This window comes from Epinephelus fuscoguttatus, linkage group LG18, assembly GCF_011397635.1.
Source record: "Epinephelus fuscoguttatus linkage group LG18, E.fuscoguttatus.final_Chr_v1".
NCBI lineage: Eukaryota > Metazoa > Chordata > Actinopteri > Perciformes > Serranidae > Epinephelus > Epinephelus fuscoguttatus.
The window spans coordinates 360,476-382,450 of NC_064769.1; the positions used below are offsets into that span (position 1 = coordinate 360,476).

General features: G+C 40.4%; 2 protein-coding genes across 4 annotated transcripts in view; both read left to right on the top strand.

Annotated features, from left to right (window-relative positions):
* LOC125906352 (putative nuclease HARBI1) lies at positions 1 to 11,093 on the top strand (the record flags this gene model as incomplete). The annotated part of the gene is made up of 3 exons (XM_049604967.1): positions 1 to 240; positions 10,520 to 10,598; positions 10,715 to 11,093. Coding segments are annotated over 3 exons (690 nt in total), but the record flags the coding sequence as incomplete, so codon positions are not given.
* A 2,712-nt stretch (positions 11,094 to 13,805) lies between these two features.
* Positions 13,806 to 21,975, top strand: part of ralgps1 (Ral GEF with PH domain and SH3 binding motif 1) — a 315,193-nt gene continuing 307,023 nt past the window's right edge. For 2 of the 3 annotated variants that reach the window (XM_049604029.1, XM_049604031.1), the window contains exon 1: positions 13,806 to 14,194. The gene's annotated coding sequence lies outside the window, so the exon portion shown is untranslated. The remainder of the gene's footprint in view (positions 14,195 to 21,975) is intronic. The other variant, XM_049604030.1, reaches the window with a different exon arrangement.

Consider the following 21,975-nt stretch of genomic DNA (forward strand, 5'->3'; position numbering starts at 1 on the left):
CCTCGTGCTCTGCCTCAGCGTTTCTGGTATCTGACTGCTCGGCTGGTAACGACTCCACCGCCTGTCCTCGTTTACCCTCCTGCCTGCTCCCCTTCGGTGCCTCTGCCTTCGGACTGCTCATCTGGCTACGACCCCCCCACCTGCCTCCGACCACTCCTCTGCTCTCTCCCCGTCGGCACCTCCACACGTGCAGCCGGCTCTTCGGACCACGGAGCTTCCTCCTCATCGTCATCGGCTGAAGTAAGATACTTCTCTTCCCCTCGTCTGAGCCCCAGAGACTGTGTGGGCTTTCAGCCCAAAGAACAAACTTTATTCTGTGTTTATTCAATCTGCACCGTACCTTGTTTGCTGTGGTGGGAATAAAGGTCGTTACCAACTGTTCCAGAGCGCCTGTGTACTGCATTTGGGTCCATACCACACCCGTTTCAGGATCAGACAATCCGGCAAAAACGTGTGAAATCCCATTTATTTTGAATGGGGGTGGTGCGTTTAGGCACTGGCAGTTGGTGCTGGAGGGGATGCCGAAAGAAAACGGAGCATCAGTGGTTTCAAATAAATTCAATTCTGTTTTTTAAAGAAATTATTCAATCTTCCTGGTATGGTGCGTTGTAGTATTAATGTCTGAAACTGTGCAGTGAACAAACAATGCTGATCTCCAGTATACTGGATTGTTTACACCAGGGACTTTCAGCCAGCCAGCTGACCTGCTAATGAGAACAGACAACAACCAAGCCGAGTGAGAGTGTGTTGACCAATAGTTTTGTGTGACTGTAAGACAATAACGTTAAACTGTGTGTAATGTCAAATAATGGATTTGTTCTGATGCATCTGTGTTTAAAAGTTTGCTAGTATAGCTCTGGTTATCCCGTTGTTGTTTTGCATGTAGTCTCACTAATGTTAGCTAAATTACGGTATTTCTGTCAGCATTTGGTGCAGCTAGTTAGCCTCGGCATATGTCTAATTAATAAAGATAACATTATCCGGGAGGATAGCGTTTTACTCAAGCGTGCGTGTGAGTTAAAAAGCGTGCATGCGTTTTTTTAAAAAAAAATAACATACATGTCACCTCCCGGTCTCCGTAATTTTTCTTTTTTTGAAAATGTGTTTTTTTTTTTTGATTGAATAATAAAGACAAAATCTACCTTCATAAGTTCACATCGATGCTGACCTAAGGGGGCATAAAGAGCTCACTCACTGACTCACTGACTTGACGATTTGACAATGGGACAGCCCTCACACACTCACGCACTTCACATGAACGTGCCTCTAAGTCAGTGAGTCTGTAAGGGATCGGATTGGAATTGGGCCACAGAGTTTCCCAGCTCAGGCTCAGTCAACCTGAAGATTGGGATTAAGCTCAAAGTTTGTTGAGCCTGCTTCCTGAAATAGGGCCCTGGTCTGTAGCAGGATTAAGGTAAGGATTAGCTCCATCTATGATCAAAAAATGTTCAATAGACAAGAACAGACACATAAAAGACAGTTCTGCCAGTGCTTTTACACACACACAACTGTCATGTAATGATAGAATAATATGTAGATCATAAAATATATAATTAATCAAAAAACATTAACTATTAAAATGTAATACAAATAATTAAAAAAAACACAACAGTAAAGCCAAAATCAAACTAATAAAAACAAAAAATGAAACTGAGGCATTAAAAAAGATTGTATGTACACCAAACCACATGAATGTGATTGCCTCCGCTCCCCACTCTGTTTCCGATTGACTAGCAAATTCACAGCCAATTAAGAAACTGACAATGGCTATATAAGGAGTGCATCTAAGAGAAGGAGAGGGACACACCCAGAGAGTCACAGAGACAGCGCAAGCAGGATATTCTTAGAGGCCGTTTACATGTACACCGTGATTTTGATCAACGGAGACATCTTCCTTCGTTTGTGCCCTTCGTTTACACGCAAATGGAGATTTCTCCTTTGAAAACGAGTCTTTCTAAAAACTCCGGCCAGAGTGGAGATTTTGGAAAACTGATTTAAACGGAGATAAACAGAGTTATAGGCAGCCGACGTCACAGTATGCACCGGAACTTGCGCCTCTGTCAAAAGTGCGACCTATGTTGCTATGGTGACAATGGATACATGGAAGGCTTGAGCTTCTTGTTACACTGCCACCTACAGGTTTGGCATGTTCTTGTGTATATATACACGGGTAAGTGTAAACAAAGATCTTTTTGAAAACGGAGATGGTGAAATGTCCGTTTATGAAAATAGCCGGCTACGTGTAAACGGCCTCTTATATTTAATCTTGACCTGCTGCCAAGTCCTCCTCTGGCTTCTGAGACTGCTTCTGTTGAGACATTACAGTGATGGATGAAAATGGGACACACAGCATTGTGGTTTGTCTGTTCCTCATCAGCACATTCCATACATTTAAGGGGATTTTCCTTGTTTCGATATAATAAGGGATAGAGCTTACAATCGACTCCCAAATGATGAGAAATAGAACTGATTCACTATCACCTGCATTCACTTAATAGGTTTCCTTATCGCCACTGAATTGATGGATTTGCTAAATGTCATTTTCTACAATCAATAGATAAATGTCATGTGATTATTTCCTATAAACTGATCATTTTGGAAATGTCAATCTACAATCAATTATGTGATAAATGCAATGATTCACATGAAATAGTTTGATTAAATGCATCATCTGAAATTTACATAGGAATCAGTAGCCTAGATAAATGTGATAGATAGTCTATCACTAATATTAATTTACACATTTGGTGAATTTCATTAGGCATACTTGAATTGTTAAATTTAATAGGTGTTCTTATCTACATATATTTTGTCCCTTATATGGGCCATTCTACAGAATTGGTGCAAAGTCAGAGTTGGAAACATCTTGAAATAAATGTGTCTTTTCCCCAAAACTTTTCATGTATGTTAGTTGTATAATATCCAAGGTACACATTTCTAGTAGTTGTACAGTTAATTCTCATTTTGTATTTTCATACAGTTTTGGAATATTTTTCCTCTCCCAAAATTTGTCACTACCGAAACACAATGAAATATCACATGAAATAAATGGTTATATTAATCTATAAAAATTTTGTTTATATCTACCTTGTAAATATATTTTTTTGAAATTTTATTTTTCAAAATTCACAGGTAAATTGAAAAGTATATAATTTTAACAAATTTTTTAACCATTATTTATCAGAATCATTGGATTTTGAATCCAATTTTTCTTTGAAAAGGGCATAAAGTTGTTCATAATGATTACAAACTTTAGGATTCATTAGTTTTAATACACATTGAACCAAAGACCATCACAATATCTTAGTTCATAATTCAATATACTTTATTTTTGACAAAACATCACATGTTTCGTATGGTAATGACACATTTTCGGTAGTGACAATACCGTTTCGGTAGTGACCACAATATATTGTTTGTCACGGCTGAATAAGACTGTCATCATTTTATGTCAATAAAAATAACTAATAACTCATAAATGTTGAACACATGTATATCAGACACACATCTGACATTAAATATCTGAAAATGACATAACAGTGCTTGAATTTCAGATTACACCTTACTGAAGAGGTATTGGATAGTTTCGGTCTTGAGACTGCAAGTGAGAAATCATAACAAAATCATAACATGTTGATTTTTCTACCTAAAAAAAAAGAAAACATCTCACAATATAAACTGTTTAAGAATCACTTTGTTTTATTATGAACAGCAACATAGACACTGAAAAGCTTTGTAGAGCTGAAAAGAAATACAGAGCGATAATAATTCTAAAGGAGCTCCTCTTTTTAAACAACAGAATAAAGCCACAGTATGTATTTAAAACGGTTAAAACAATGAGAAAACCTTCTTAACAAATGTCTACAGAACATGAACACAGAAATTAGTGTGTGTGTGTGTGTGTGTGTGTGTGTGTGTGTGTGAGAGAGAGAGAGAGAGAGAGTGAGTGTGTATCGCAGGTTAAAAAGATGAGAACATTTGCTTCACAAAAGTCTACAAAACATGAACACAGAAATGATTGAGTGTGTGTGTGTGTCTGTGTGTGTCCGTGTGTTTGTGTGCAACTCAGAAGTCTGTTCAGTAGTCTAACTTTTCACACACAGCCTTGTACATTGGTGGGTTTATTTGGACATGCCTGCTCGTGACCTGTTGAGGTGGACAGATTAGGGTGACAATCTTGTCTGCCGTGTACCAGATCTTGTCCTCAACTAGTGGCCAATAAAATCTGTTTCGTCCAATGTTGTGCATTACCCTGACCTCCACTGCACCTGAAGACATAAAAAGGGCAAATGACATGACTGGTGATGTTACTTATTCGAGTGTTATGGAAAATTAGAATGGAAAATAGTTTATAGGAGAAATAAACTGTTTGTATATTATAAATGAAAATGAAAATATCTCACCTTCATCCACATCTTCAATAATCCCAGGATATGGATCACTTTCATACGTGACCACGCACCATTTGCCAACAAGGTCTTCTGTGATGTTGTCAACTGGACACAGAGTCCCTTGACATCCAGAGTTTGAGGTTGGGGTTGATGATTCAGCAGATGCACATACATTTCTTGAAGGCTGTGTCGGTGGTGCAATGTTGGTGGACATTGGCTCGAAACAGGGGCAGATTGCTTCTCTGTTGCAGAAGCAACTGAGCACTCTATGATGGATGGTGCCTGGAGTTGTACAAATCACCTGATGGATGCTGAGTGTGCCTTTGATGGTGGGCAGCTTTTCTGGCAGGCGATCACTTACTGTTGAAATCTGTTCTTCTTCCACATAAAAGAGTTTGACTTTGGTGAGAGGAAGGAGTGCATCATACAGTGCTTTTGCTGTTGGTATGTCAGTACCTCTGGCTACCTGTGAATCTGCTGTTCTCTTTATGGTGGCTCCGACACCATCAGCTGGCCCTTTACCATGACCAGCTTCCAGAAAACTCCAGTTCACAGCAGTAAAACCCATCTGGAAAGGAATGGTGCTCATGAAGTAAAAGTTCTTCTTGTCTCTATACTGCATGGTTGGCCCATCACTAATGAAGAAGAGTTTTTGAACTTTTGGATGATTCACTCTCAGGAACTGAAGAACTGGTTCAAGTTCAGCCCAAATGGCAGCAGGATCATGTTTCATTGAGGGTGACAGGGCACAGAATGTCAGAGTATTTTCTGTGGTGTACAAAACAGCATTGTGTAGTGTTGTCTGTCTATGAGATGCTCCAAAATGGACTTGCTGTACCTCCTTAGAATATTTGCACTGCCAATTTTCTGCGTAGTCAATGTGAAGAATAGCCTCATCTTCTTTCAGAGATCTGTGCAAAGACTGTAGCTGTGTGTATTGATGTTGGATGTTGAAGAGGTGCTTGCACACCTTGTCTTTCATTTCCTTCTCAAAATCTTCCAGTAGGTGCTTTGTGCTACCCTCACATCTCTGTTTAATGGTTTTTGTCACAGTGATCGTCTCTCTTTTCCCATCCTTTTCTTTTTCATAGTCTTCTGTTTTTGTGAGCCACTGGTACCACCATGTGACCCCTGCTCCTGAAGTCTTTTCGCTATGTGTGAGCGACTTGTTCTTGCATGAGATACATTCTCTGTACATACAAGCCTTAACCTGTGTGTCACAGCACAACTCCTCTGCCACTTTGTTCAAACTCTGTGAGTTAATGATGCCAAGCTGTTTTCGCCTCTCTGCTTTCATTTTGGCATTGTCATGCACTTTGCAGACACATGTCTCCCTGTCACTGATGTTTGGAGCAACAATCCAAAATGGCTTTATCCTACAGAAAAGCGAATAGGATAGCTTTAGATGAGGCATCTCCAACATCAGTTTCTGATACAAATTCAGCATTGTGTCAGACAGAAACCTCTTTTGTTTCTTTGTTTTAAATCTTGTGATTGTTTCCTTCTTTCCTGCTGATATCCGACTATTGTCATCTCGACTCAGAAATGTTTTGACGATGTCCATGTTTTTTTGTTTGTGATTTTTCTGATAGGTGAAAGTAAGACATGGGTGGTTTTCAGTCTTGTTGAACACTTTGTGGGAGACACCAACACATTTTCTCATTGTAGAGACAAGTTTGTACTTCCTCAGTAGCCCGGTTGTGAGAGATCTTCTGAATGAATGTTTGTCTTTGTAGCTCGCAGATTTGTATTTTTCTTTAATTTGATGCATGAGTGTGTTGTGAAAAAGTAGGGTCTTTGTCACATGTTTAGGAAATCTGTACTTCTGTGCATCCATCTGTGTTTTCGATCTCGGAGATTTAGACAATTCTGACATTATCTTCTGTCTTAATCTTTGACATCGCTTTTTATATCTTTCTTTCTTCCTCTGCATTCCTGCTATCTTCTCTTCCAATTTCTTTAATTTTCTGTATCTGTTCATTGATGTTCTTTTGGTCGCTTTTTTCCCCTCACTCTCACTGGAAGTGCTGGGTGGCGTGTCCCTGCAAACAGCTTTTTCTTTCTGCCTTTTCATCATCCTGTGTTTTTTCTGTCTTGTCCTCCATTCCTTTCTTTGCTGTCTTTGCTCCCTTGCAGATAATTCCGTGACACTCTTCAACTTTCCCTCTTCCCTTCGTTTGTTATTTCTTTCTCTTTCCTTTTTTAAGTACTCTTCGTACTTCACAGGGTCATCCCTCAACCTTTTTCTGTACTCCTCAGTCTCTCTGCTCCTGTTTTTGCTCTGCTCCTCTGGTTATTTGGCATACTGTCTCTCTCCCTGTATAAGTTAACCATAGAAATTAACATTACTGACACATTTTAAGAAGTCAGTAATTAGAAAGCAGTGGCAAAAACAAGTGTCAGTCTGAGCCTGACCAATGGAACTAATGGAACATGCTGACTTAAAGGTGCAGTCTTCATTTGTAATCCAATACACTTTTTGTCAATTTCAGGAAATATCTCTTCACATTCCATGATGACTGTTCTGTGTGTGCACTCAAAAACATACTGGTGTTCATACGCAGTAGGTAAAGGTAAAGGGCAGTGTCCACCAACAGAGGGAGGAGTTTCCATTTTGTCACTACCGAAACGTCACCACATGTTTCGGTAGTGACTGTTTCGGTAGTGACAATTTTAGATAACTAGCTAGCCTAGCTTAAAGAGGCTGATCAGCACATGGTTAGCTAGCAGTTTTCTGAACTATTGCACACACATAAAAACTATTTTTTCTGCCATAAAACAAAAAAAAGTTTGTTTAAGTGCAGTAAATAGGTGTTCGGTAGTGACGTCTCTTAAAGTTACACACTGATTTTCAGACTTTTGAACACCTTTTCTTCAAAATGATGAGACCTAGCTACTCACCATGCAGCCAAAACATGAGAGGGACAAAGGAATACTTCCTGATAAAAAAAATTAGAGGTGTGGCTTAAATCAGTCTTAGCCTATGGACTAAAACCTACAATGTTTCGGTAGTGACAAGAAAATGAGGGACAAGATTTTTTACACACATTTTCATGATTTACAAAAAATATATAAAATCAATCTACTTTTTTACACTTCCATTTCAAATAAATCAAAAAGACCCTTCTAAAAAGAACAAAAGAACATTTTATAAAAATCATTTCACTATCATTTTCATGAATTGAAATTTAGGAGTTGGAGTTGGGGACAGCCACTTCACAATGTAAAGTACCCTATAAATGATGATTTTATATATATTAAGCATACTGATATCTTAAATATCATTTGGTGTTTCAATAGATAACTGCAAGATCTTATTAAACATGTAAAATTTGCATACTTAAATGTTTTTTAAATTAGTTTTTTTGTTTGGGGACAGCAGTTTGCACCAATTCGGTAGAATGGCCCATATAACATGATATTATGCTGAAATGTTGAATTTTCTTTGTCACTTACGCATTTAGCCTGTCGGCAATATTCTGCCACGCCACCTCCCTTGCTTTATTAATCACTGCCGTATTGTCTTTTTTCTTAATTATGTCCTTATAGTCTTCATACACTTCCATAAGGAGCGTTTGCTCTGCCGCAGAGAAAGCCTCTGCTCGCTCCTTTCCTTTGCTTTTTTACATTTTGCAACATGTTCAGCACTTGACTAGTGTGGGCTTTTTTTTTTTCCCCTGGGTGCGTGCATGAGTTGAGGCTTAACAGGTGAGGCTTGAATTAGCGTCAATTGGAGCCAGCTGATTTCGCTTAATGGAACGGGTTGGCGCTAGACTGGGAGTTGGCGTTTAGTCAAACTTCAAGATTACACCTTCGGGGGTGATCACACAGAAATAAGACACAGAAACGTGGACGCTGCAAAGGCGCTTGAAACGCTGGAAGCGCTTAGGGGGCGATCACACAGAAATGAAACGCAGAAATGCGGACGCTTCAAAGATGCTTGAAACGCTGGAAGCGCTTATTCAATGCGCGCTAGACAAAAAGAAACAGCAAGGAGCGCCTGTGGAGCGGGCGTGCGTGCGCAACCGGGCGACACACACACACCTCCTGTCATCTCCCCTTGAATCTAGTGTTTCCCTCAAAGACAGTAGAGACAGTGACTTACATGAAACTAGTACTGAGGTATGCGTGTGTTGTATAATTCTTCAAAATCAAATATTGTCAGGATAAATTTCTCGTCTTCGGATTGCATTGTGTTGTCTGTCGTTCGCAAGTGTCGTAAAACTGCAGTAACTGACCAAACTGCTGTAACTGCCACAACAAAACAGAAAGGAGGATTTCATTTGATTGGTGCTACTGATGTCTGAAAAAGTTGAAAATATTTTAACTTTTCAGCGTCTACGCACGTCTAAAAACACGCGTCTAAAAAGACGCCGGAAAAACGGCAGTCTAAGAAGACGCTTGAACTCCGGTCAGACGCGCCGTATCGCGTCGCACTTCTAGCGTTTCATCTCGGTGTGATCGCCCCCTTAGTCTGGATATTCTTAGCTACATTGATGGAATACCCCCCAGCATCTCCCTCTCCATTCATCCTGCTCTCTGTCCCTCCTCTAGTTAGGAGACTCACTGGCTGCAGGTCGGCTGCCTCCTACATTTTAACATAAAGTGTTATCCTACATACAAACAAATTTCATTTTAGTTTGTCTTTAACACTTTGCTGTTAGCACAGCGAGCGCGATGTGCTTGTGTCGATTGCGATCATAAACCATAGGTAATAGCGGTGAATGAGAGACCGCGGACAGAGCGGTTTGAAATAGGCTATGGCTTTCTACATGCCGACATTTATTGATAAAGTAGGCTATTGGCTTTCTACTGGCAGAGGTTTTATTGCACTTACTCACAGTAACAAGCGTAGGCTTGTTGTTGTCAACAAGGGTAGGCTAAATTATATTCCCTTCATCTGCACCGCGGTCTCTCTGCTGATATGTGACTTCACTCTGGGGTCCGTTTCACAAAGCAGGTTTTGTGAAAACTCTGAGTCTGTTAACCCTGAAATGAGGGAAACTCTGGGTTTTCCGTTTCAGAAAGTGAGGTAACTTAAACAAGAGAAAGCGGAGTAATTCCAGCCCGTTTCAGAAAGAGAGATAGGCTAACTGAAGCTCGGAGTGAGTCACTTACTATGGCAACTGACCCTGTGAACCTAACCTGGTCGGAGTTTCTAGCTGTCTCCTCCCTCTTACGTCACACACGCCGTTTGATTCATTTATTCGTTCGTTCAGTATCACGCAGGTTTCAGCGGAGTTTCATACGTCTATTAGTCTAGTTCTTCTTAAAAATCTACCAGCTACGTTTTTCGACCATGGCATGTCCGTTTCTTGATGATCTAGTGGACGAAGAGGCAATATTGCTTCACAGGGAGCTACACATACGTCGGGAGATCATTTACAGGCCCCAAGTAGATGTTTTATCTTTTCCCGATAATTTTCTTTTTGAGCGGTACCGTTTTATTTCACAGTCCATTAGATACATCCATAACCTCATCCGTCGTCACATGACCAACATCACCAACCGTGGACGTGCTCTTTCATCCGAGCAGATTCTCTGTGTTGCGTGACATTTCTTTTCAAACGGCAGTTTTCTTTATAATGTCGGTGATGCAGAACATATCAGTAAGGCCACTGTATGCAGAGCTGTGAGAAAAGTGAGCCTTGCGCTGAAACGTCTGTTAAACTTTTTGTTGTGTTCCCTGGACACAAACCTGTGAGAGTCATCAAGGAGGAGTTCCACAGGATTGCAGGTAAATGATGTAGAAATCAGTTAAAATTTATGATTACAACTCATATTTTGTTAATGACATAGTGCTGCGACCTCAGACTGGACAGTCAAAACAAATCTCATTACTGTACACTTAAAATAAGACACATCCCCTAAAAAGTAACCTGTTCTTAGACAATTTTCACTTGTTTCAAGAAAATTTTCACTTGAAATAAGTAGAAAAATCTGTCAGTGGAGCAAGTGTTATTTCTACTTATTGCAATTGAAAATGTGCTTGAAACAAGTGAAAATTGTCTAAGAACAATTTACTTTTTAGGGGATGTGTCTTATTTTAAGTGTAAAGAGATTTGTTTTGACTAGAAATTAGACATTTTGACTGACAACTAACATATGTCATTCTCTGCACTGTCAAGATCATATGTGATGCAGCCCACATCATAACCAATGTGAAGGCCAAGTGGCCTGGGTCTGTGCATGACTCACGGATATATCGTGAGTCTAATCTGAGCAACATAATGGAACATGGTTATCAGCCTAAAGTCTTGCACAATATAATTCCCTTGTCTCCCTCCTTTAATGCACTCAAATGTATCCACTATACATTACAGGAGAGTTTGATGGCTTTCTGCTGGGTGACAGGGGTTACCCGTGCCAGCCTACGTTACTGACCCCTTACCCTGACCCAGGCCCCCAACAGAAGTTCAACCAGGCCCATTGCAGGACGAGAGCCAGGGTGGAGATGACCATAGGCCTGCTGAAAGCCTGTTTCCAGTGCCTACGTCACCTCAAGGTAACCCCTGAGAGGGCCTGTGACATTATTGTGGCATGTGTTGTTCTCCATAATATTGCCACAATTAGGGGAGAACAACACCCTGCCCTACAAATGGAAGACCCTGATGACAACCCCATCCACCCTGCAGACATCCAGGATGGAAGAGCAGTCAGAGACATCATATGCCAGAATCACTTCACTGTTTAAATCACAATCACCACCACCCAGAGCAGTCAAATAAAGACAAATAATTCATATTTTATTTGGTCTTCTTTATTTCCTACAAATACAAAAGCAACAGTTTTTTTGTTTGTTTTTTACATTGCTCCAATCATTAACACAATTCACAATGCACCCACCTCTAACTTGTGTTTCAATATCTCAATTTCAAGATCCATTTTTGTGATCTGCTGGTCCAGGAGCACCATTTCCTTTTCAGTTTTCTGCACCGTTTTAATTAGAGGTGAGCTGTGGAGGTTAATGGACCCTCCTCCTGCCGCCCAGCCATGCTCTATTAAAAAGGATAAGAATATCTGTTAATACTTATGTGTAAGCTAAATGTCACTCTATAATCCACACAAGAATGTTAAGAAATGTGAATGGGGAGGAAACTATCAGTAACAATATCAAGATGTTACCTCTGTAGGCCCCTCAGGCTCCCTCTCCGTGGCAGCAGACAATGTGACCTCATTATCCTCATCATCCTGTGAAGATGAGTGTTGTGTTTCAGTATGCTTTAAACTACTATATAGCATAATCTATGGGGTATTGGCTACTTACAGTAGCAGTGGCATAAGGATCCATAAGAGAGAGAACGCCAACAGAATCTGTTGGGACAAAAGAAAAACCCATTAAAGGGAAATTAATATTTGGCCCAAAAGAAGATATAGGCCTAGGCCGATTACATCTTATGAAGGCTGGTGGCTCCTGGGGGGTGACTGGCTCAGAAGATGAGCTCCTTCCAGGAATTCCCTCTGCCACTGGCCTCCCAGTGTTTTGGCTCAGGGCCAGCTCCTCTGCCTCTGTCAGAGGTGGTGGTGGTGGTCCTCCACCTGTTTTACGGACCTCAGCCTTCTTTCTGTTGGCTGAGTAGAAGTCAGATGTTACTTTAAATAGGCCTAATTTAACAGGATACAGGTGAGAGGACATTTATGTGTGTGAAAACAGCATTATGTTGGGGATAATGCACACTGAAACAGCCACTGAATGATATTTACTGGTAAACATGATTCAAATCAGGTAACCCTATGAGACTACTATGCTGAAGTCTCACCTGTTTGAATGATGTTTTAATATTTCATTTTGAGCTGCTTCCACGTTCTTTTTTCGCCTGTGGGATTGCATCTAAGTGAAATAAATTTTAGCTTTAATACCATTCCACCAGTTTTCACCCAATATGATTATGTGATTACACACATGAATAAAATACATTTAAACTTACGTATTGACTCGAGCAGCAATTTTCTCCCATGCCGATTCCCTCTCCTTTGCAGCTGCAGCTGCAAACTCCTTTTTCTAAAGATTTCTTCAAATCCGCTGTACGAGAGCATTAAAATTTCCAACTCTACCAGCGTGAAATACGCCGACCTTTTTTGTCACCTGTTGCCATGGTGAATCGTAGTATCGGGGCTCCATTGATGATGGCTTTTTATTAAAGTCATGGTGCACGCGCTTAACTCAAAGTGAATGTACTCTGTGTTGATTGAACTGATTGAAATCAGTTGTTCTGAAACGCTAACCCAGAGTTTCCCATCAACTCAGAGTTCAGGGTTAGGCTCAGAGTTTGTTGAACCTGCTTTCTGAAACGGACCCCTAGTGTGTGTGTGTGTGTGTGTGTGTGTGTGTGCGCTGTGAGGAGGAGGTCAGCCCTGACATGCAGAGAGCAGGAGAGAGGCTGCAGAATGCTAATACATGAAACCAAAACTTTAAAAAGTAACCATAAGAGCCAATAACGTTGGAGCTTAGGCTACTACTATTGATTGATTAAATTTGCCTCTGGCCGTTTAACACCAAGTCTCGGTACTGATCCCTGCCTGGGCCACTCAGAGGTTGCTTCTGGGCCGCTAATTAAATAGGCCTGATTCACATGCTTAAACGGGAGCTTTATTGACCTCTCGATCCTTGTACAGGTCTCGGAGTGCCGAATCTAATCTGAGAATGGATTTTTTTGACAACACTACTGGGGATTGAATAGGCTCTCGGCCAATCACGGGGAACCTGACAGAGCCAGCATGTAACATGCGGCCGCGTGATTGGCACAGCAATGTTGTGAGTGAACCGGTGCCCAGTTTGAGAGAGCTCCTGTATGTTGCTGAATGTGTGCATTTCTGACTGAAAGATAACATCTTTTGCCTCCATTTATCCATTTGCTACAATATGTTGGATTAATGTTCATGTGTATTTAAAGACATTATAATTTGTGGAAAAAAAATGGGGGAAAAAATACAAAAAATTGTCGAATCAACCAAAAATGTCACGACCCCTTTGCAGTACCACCGCAGACCCCCCCAGGGGTCGCGGACCCCCTGTTGAAGACCTCAGTATTTCTGATTCTAATTAAAAATCCTAAATTAAGGTTAAAACATTCATGAAAACATTTCATTTTATATTTTCTTTCCTTTTAATTCCTTTCACTTCAAATTTGCTTTAGGCATCTTGAAAATGCATAGTGGAAATTCATTTGGTTTTAATTTGGTTTTTTCTCTGCTGGGGTTTCAAATGGACTTGCCATCATACAGGATTAGCCTACATTTGCTGTGACCAAGTCAAGCGTTCTTGCTTGAGAAAATTTTTAGAAACGTTCCACAGACGGCCCATGATGTACGAGCCTACGGTAAGCTCGTGAAGGCATCATAGATGCACCTGCGTCTGAGGGACGCTTGTTAAGAGCAACGCTCTGAGTGGCCCGCTGTTAGTGGAGGCGGGAGCTCTCTTCAGAGCCGAGCGGCTGATTAGACAACACACCTGGCTGTCAAGATAAGTGTGGCTACCTGTCACTTCCTGCTGCTGGTATTTATTCATTTTCACTCCTTTTTATGACTAGAAATCATTTGGCAAACTAAAGCCATGCTTGTATGATTTCGTCTAATGTATCCCGCACTGTTTGTGGATCCTGCGGATCAGACGTTACGACCTTGGCTTCACGTTCGACTCAAAGGAGGACCCTGGACACTACTGGGAAAACACCGCTTGGGCTTAATCAACCACCGTGGCTTGACTCGTTTTATGGACTCGCACTGTCGTTTTCATTAACACAACCGCAGGAGCAGCAGCAGCAGCAGCAGCAGCAGCAGCGACGACTCTGCCTGGTGGAAAGGTAGGTACCGCACAGCCAAAGCGTTAGCCTGCATTAGCTGTGCAGCGCTGATACACGGCAGCAGCAGGCCTGACTGGGGGGGTTCTTATGGGCTTTAAACACCGTGTCGGACGTAGCTGCTGTTCTGACAGGACACTGTATGTAGAATGATAGGCTACACCATGCTTGATGGACATGGCTGCTGTGTGTACGCGTGTTGTTGCGGCGCGCAGATGTATGTCTGTCTGCGACACTAAACGTGAATCTCGGCTGTCAAAACGTGTGTGTGTGTGTGTGTGTGTGTGGTATAGGGCCGGTTCTAGCATCTATTGGGCCACAAGCAGAATATGACCCTCCCACCCTCCACCCAGTTCCTCACTAAAACCCTGTAACGTCACATAGAAACAAGGACAACTATCCAGTATTGCCACCCTGAAAGATCAAAGACTGTACACAATATATTTGTAGATATTAAGTTCAACCCAGAAAATAGCAGAAAATACCACAGTATGTTAAAATTGGTATCAGGTTTCACATCAGAATGGAGGTCGGTCAACAGTCTATAGAGTGCTGTATTATTACAGCAGTGCACTAACCGTACTTAAAAATTGATGACTGACCTGATCCCAACCCTGAAACTAAATGATTGACAGTATGGTGTTTGCCTCTTCACTGCAACTAACTGCTCTTTTGATTATGAGAGCACAATGGAGAATTAAGATTTCAAATTATGTAAAATGCCACAGTGGATCTGTGCATCTGTTATTCTTTCTTATTTAATTTCTGGGCTGAATCCAGAGGCTGCTATGTGAGCTGTCTTACTCTCCTGCTTATGTATGCTCATGAATGTCACACAGGCCCTGTCACTACACAGAGTGTCACTGTGCAGTAGCCGTAGGCTGGTGGGGGACTATTTAAAAGGAAAAAAAAGGAAGGTATAAATAAACAGGCACACTGTGGGCGATACTTTCTGTTTCCTGCTACAAGCAGGAAGCATCTGTCACCATGGATACTGATGGGTGCAGTACTGTCTTTGCTGTAAATGCATTATCCTCCATCCTAAAAAACATTATTTCAGCTCACAATTACCATGTACAATGAAACAGAGAGTAGGCTTCTTTTTTTTGGACAGAAAATGGCTGCATGTTAGAACAAAAGACAAAAACTTGTATTAAGTGAGTAAGCACGTTTTTTTTAACATCTTGTTCTGTAGTTTTATCTGAGCACACCATCAAAGGGCAGTGTGATGAAAGTAAGCAAAGATTTATGTGTATGATCAAAATGAAATGTGTAGTATTGAGATGGAACTCACATTTCCGCCAAGGAGGTTATGTTTTCGCTGGCGTTGGTCTGTTTGTCTGATGGTCTGCAAAATAACTCAAAAAGTTATGAACAGATTTTGATGACATTTTCAGGAAAGGTGGATAATGGGACAAGAACAGATGATAAAATTTTGGTGGTGATCGGTTGAAGCAAAGTGGATAAAATAATAAAAAGTCTATCATCTGACAGCCTCAGCAGCAATTCCAATTTCGAAAGACTGTGAAAATAGCGCCATCTGGTGGCCGGAAAGCACGTCTCGTTCTACTTGCTAAATATTGTTGTAATTCTAAAGTTGAAATTAATGTTCTGTGTTGGAAAAAAATAAAGTGAAAAATACAAAAAAACCCCATTATATTCTGTGTTGGTACAAAATACAAACGAAATAAATACACCACAGTGTCTCCATGGTGAAGGCATATATATGTGTTCATTCATAGTTTTGATGCCTTCAGTGAGAATCTACAATGTAAATAGTCATGAAAATAAAGAAAACGCATTGAATGAGAAGGTGTGTCCAAACTTTTGGCCTGTACTGTACATCAGTCTAAGTGGATGCTATATTCTGAATATTTTCATCTCATGCTCAGACAGCCCTCTTCTTTGATGCTACATTTTCTCAACCATAATCATATTCCTACACAAAAGCCCAACTGTGCCGTGCACTGTATTACGCCACAGGTCAACCATTAAGTCAGGTGCTGTTGCATGATCAGGCTGAAACAAAACTTAACTTTTCTAAAGATTTCTAAGATGGTGCATGCTTGTGTTTTTCTGGCCTGTTCAAACAAAGATGGAAAACAGCTGTAGCTAGTTAAACTGAATCTAGACATCAACACTCAGGACTGAGACAACTGAGTAAAAATGTTCACTGCAGCTGCGTTTGCAGTGAACATTTCTCACAGAGGATTATGTAAACTCATGGCCAAATTAGTGAGAGACACAGCTGAAGAGTGCTGCTGTACCTTGCCATCAGGGAAAATAACGATTATAGAACCTTAGATTCAGGAGGAGCAATGTAGATTCTGTCCTGGTCATGGGCTGCATCCCAAGTCTCTTATTTTATACCGCTAACTCCTAACTCCTTACTTGAACCGGAAGTCGTTCGAGGTCAGCCATCTTTAAGGCCGCCTCATGTCTCTTATTCCTGCCAGTAAGGAGTTAGCATTAGGAGTTAGGAGGGATCTGTTAGGTGCGATGATTAAGGTAACACGAGAGGTTCCTAACAGGGAGTCTTTTTCAGCTTGAGGCCCTGACGTATAAATACCCGCCCCCTACGTCTAAATACTCGCCCCCTACGTCTGGCTCATTTGAACGAGATGGCGGAGAAACAGCGCAAGTGTACCCGTTACATGCATTCTTTGCAATGAAACGCTGTAATTCACATGCCTATGTGACTACAAAGAGTAACATTAATGATATTTCCTGCAAGACTGTCATGTTATAATTAAGTTTATTTCATTCACAACCCGTTGCGTTGTTCAGCGGACTGTTGGTGATGTGTGGCTGTTGAATGTGCAGCTGCTCATGTCCAGAACCACACGTGCTGATATAACAACCGTGCACGCACACACAAACACATTTGCCCATCATTAATTGTCCTGCATGTCATGTGAGTGGAATAATGTTTAATAGCTTATAGGTAATATTAATTATTAATATTAATATTAATATTAATTAATATTATTACTTTCGTTAATGTTGTTGTAAGCTACTGTCATTACCGTCTGTCCTGCATCTCTCTCTGTCTCTCTCTGTCTCTGTCTCTGTCTGTCTGTCTCTCTCTCTCTCTCTCTCTCTCTCTCTCTCTCTCTCTCTCTCTCTCTCTCTCTCTCTCACTTATTCACTCAGCAGCTGACTTGTTGAATGATGGCGAGTGGATTTAATAATAGTGATAATAATGATGATGATGATGATGATGATGATAATAATAATAATGATAATGATGCTCATCACAGTGACAGTGGCAGGGCTACAGACCGTTCTTAAATTGCACCAAACTTCGGCAAATGACTCAGTAACAATGGTAATACATGCAAAAGTGTGTGACCAAAGTCATGACGGCAGGGGGTGGGGGTTACGGCTTTGATCAGCGAATGTAATGTGACTTGGGATGTACGCCAAACGCTGGCTCCGTTATGCAGCAGATCTGTCGCCGTCATCAGAAAAGGATGTCGCTTTAGGTGACGCTTCAGAGTAAGGCCGTCTCATGCCTCTTAATCAGCAATCCTCGCTCCTCACTCCTAACTCCTAACTCCTGACTCCTTGCATGTTTTCCTAAGTGGGAGGGACTGAACAGTTAGATAAGGTGGCTAGATAAGGTGGTTAGCAGTAATTTTAAGAGACTTGGGATGCAGCCATGGAACAGTGGACCAGCTTTTTACTCTTGCAGGGCTGCTGGAGGGATCGCTGGAGTTTGCCCATCCAGTCTGCATGTGCTTTGTGGACTTTGAGAAGGTTTACGACCTCATCCCATGGGGACTTTTGCGGGGGGTACTGCGGGAATATGGGATACCAGGCACGCTGCTACAAGCCATCCGGTCCTTGTATAACCAAAATGAGAGCTGTGTCCACATACTTGGCACAAAGAATGCTTATGACCTACAAATAAATAAAACGACTTACCAGACAACCAGTAAAGTGGTTGTTTGGTAAGTGGTATCCAATGTCCTGTGTGGAGATGTAACGGTATGAAAATTTCATATCACTGTTATTGTGACCAAAATTATCACGGTTATCATTATTATTGCAATATTGTTGAAATGTGCTCAAAATATTCAAAAAGTTCTTATATATACACACACACTGAAATCATTTAACCAAGTTTATTTTGAAAACCAAATAAAATAAAGAGCACAATGTACTTCAGAAAGTCCAGCATGTTTGATTTTCTTTTTGTCGTTCACGATTACTCCCATCAGCCGTCACTTTGACCAATAGAAACACAGAGTTAGCTGCTGTCATAGACAACTGCAGGGCAACAACACCCCAGCCTTTTTAATATTTCCTCTGGGGACCTTACCACACGGAGTAAAAAGGAAACAGCAGAGGCACTTTGTCAACCCGCTGAGTACTGCCATTAGCATCAAACTAGCAAACAATGTTATTTCTTCATAATGGAGACAGATATAAAGTACAAAAATTAAAAAATAGGGGCTTTTTCTCACCACAACTGCAGAGGCTACCAGCTTCATTTGAAACAGACTACATTATAAATGGGCCATTATTTATTAATACCTCTGTATCTTTATATTTTTACTTTTTATCTGCCCCCTATGCCTTGATAAAGTTAATGCATCACGCCGTTACTTCATCTTAACACTTCCTGAATTTGTTTCAGATTAAAAGACCCTTATAACCTCGGCTGAGAGAATCCCTCCATTTTCTAAATCGGCCTTTATTGTGAAACATTTGTCGGAAGTTGGTTGTGGAGGATTCAGTGACTTGTACATTTGCATACGGTACATCGAATGTAGCTCCTGCCATCTGCTGGTGCTTTTTACGTTACTACAACAACATTTCATTTTGTGTAGTGTGTCATGTCTGTTGGCCAAGTCCAGCTCTCTGGGTATATGACATGCATGCATTTACAAGTCACACACTTACCTTCTGTTGTTTTTGGGCCTCCACTTTCCACAGAACTCCCCCCCCCCCCCCTCTCTCTCTTTCAATTTGTCCAGTCTCCCTCAGCAAAAGTTCTTCTTCTCTATACTCTGGTTCACAAAGGTATCCCTTCTGTCTCTACTTTGAACAGCATTTTGTTGTTGCTATCATAATCACTCAATTTTTTTAAAAAATTTCTTGTATTAGTTGTCTCTTCCATAAGTTGCTTGATTTAATACCTTGGTAAAACATTTTCCTAATGAGTTTATGGGCTCCATTGAAGTCTTTTTTAATACAACATGATGTTCATTTGGTAAATTATGTACCCATTTTGACTCAAGTAGACAATAAAGCAGGCGTGTGCTGTGAGGCGTGGCTAACCTTTGATTGACAAGTCACAACCACAGCGACCTTAGGGTAGAGGCATAACAATCAGTGTCTCTGACACTGTATTTGTCGAGCTACTGTTTGATGTTTGTGTTTTCTTCTTCAAACTTTGACCCTCTGACAAGTAGTGGGCGATATAGCCATAAGATAATATCACGGTATTTCAGGGTATTTTTGTGATAATGATATCCTTGACCATATGACAAATTTGTAAAAAAAAAAAAATTTACACACATTTAAACAGTTCCCAAATACAAAAAAATTACCCAGGGATCTATATACACTGAACAAAAATATAAACACAACACTTTGTTTTTGCTCCCATTTTTCATGAGCTGAACTCAAAGATCTAAAACATTTTCTTTTCACACAAAAGACCATTTTCCTCAAATATTCACAAATCCGAGAAAATCCATCCCACCTCACAGGTGTGGCATATCAAGATGCTGATTAGACAGCATGATTATTGCACAGGTGTGCCTTAGGCTGGCCACAATAAAAGGCCACTCTAAAATGTTCAGTTTTATCACACAGCACAATGCCACTGATGTCGCAAGTTTTGAGGGAGCGTGCAATTGGCATGCTGACTGCAGGAATGTCCACCAGAGCTGTTGCCTGTGAATTGAATGTTCATTTCTCTACCAAAAGCCCTCTCCAAAGGTGTTTCAGACAATTTGGCAGTAGGGCTGTCAAAATTGCTCAAAAATGATGTTCGAATATTCCTTCTAAAAATAACTCATAGGTTCGAACCATTCGAATTTTTTTTTTTTCGCATTATGTCCACAAGAGGGCAAACCAATACAAGGAAACGTACTTGTAAATGTATTAATACAAGGAAACATAACTACTTGTAGGTATTTTTATTTCAACATAAACGTCATTGAAAACATATACATACCTACACATTAAAACACATAAAACAATTATTTATAACATTATGTTATAAACGACCGCAGACCTCTCGCTCAAAACTGCACATTTCAGAGTGGCCTTTTATTGTGGCCAGCCTAAGGCACACCTGTGCAATATTCATGCTGTCTAATCAGCATCTTGATATGCCACACCTGTGAGGTGGGATGGATTATCTCGGCAAAGGAGAAGTGCTCACTAACACAGATTTAGACAGATTTGTGAACAATATTTGTGAGAAATGGTCTTTTGTGTATATAGAAAATGATTTAGATCTTTGAGTTCAGCTCATGAAAAATGGGAGCAAAAACAAAAGTGTTGCGTTTATATTTTTGTTCAGTGTATATAAATCAACAGGCCATTTCCTTCTCTGTCAGCAAAATCCTAAATGACTGAGTTGTCGTTTTTTCCACCTGGACCTTTATGCTCTGCCATTTCTCCTCTAATCACCATGCTGTTACCTGTGACAGGCTGTTACGCTACAACTATTGCACATTCACATGTAGTTTTGTTGTTGAGCTATGAGTGCTACGTAGGTTTACATTACTAAAGGTTTATGACAAAATCACTAGACAACAAAAAATTATGCCGGTATTATCCTGAATGATATGGCACACCCCCACCTCTGACTGTGTGTTTTCAGGTTAATGAAAGTTATTTTGTTGCCTGAAAATGTCTGTTCAACATTTAGTTGTTATACCACTCTGAGGAGTCAGCTGTTCTTTTTTTTCAGGTAAGTACATTTTGTTTGGAGTCTGATTTTTGCTAGCCAAGGTTAGCATTCCAGTTAATGTTAATCATGGATGCACCTTGCTAACCAAGCTTGCTAGCTAGCTAGCTAGCTAGCATTACATTAAGCTAAGTTAATAAAATGGTCCATGAGGATGTCATGATAGTTCAGGTTAAATTAACATAACCTTTAGGTAACTTAAATGTGGTTAAAGCATCAATCAATCAATCAATCAATCAATTATTTTGGTCACACGGAATCATACCAGGTACAACTCAAGTGAAATTTGATGCTGTCAGCTCCCTCAATTTGCATTGTAATTTAGTCCTTTTTGCTTCTTCTGTCATTGTAGGCTACTGCTTTATAATTCTGATTTCTATGTTGTCATCCTTTAAACAGTTTACAGTTTTGATAAAGTAGCATTTGTTTGTTCACTTAATACTGTAAGGATGATAACGTCGGTCCTCAACTGAAGCAGACATTCATGCATTCTTGTCTTGACAAGCTGGTATATATATATGATTCGGTGTGATCCAGCAAGTCTTAACCAAAGTATTTGTCTTTTACTGTAACTGGAAAGGTGTTCACTCTGTCAAAATTAATGACTGGTGCCAACAGGAAGACCTCATGTCCAGAGTCATGTGTTTGGGGCCAGTCATCTAGACTCTTGAGAAAGACATCACCTGAACATCACCTTTCCATTGTTATGCAGATGATACACAATTGTATTTATCGATAAAGCCAGAAGAAACTGATCAATTAACTAAACTTCAAAAATGCCTTAAAGACATAACTTAGATGAGCACAAATTTCCTGATGTCAAATTCAGACAAATCTGAAGTTATTGTACTTG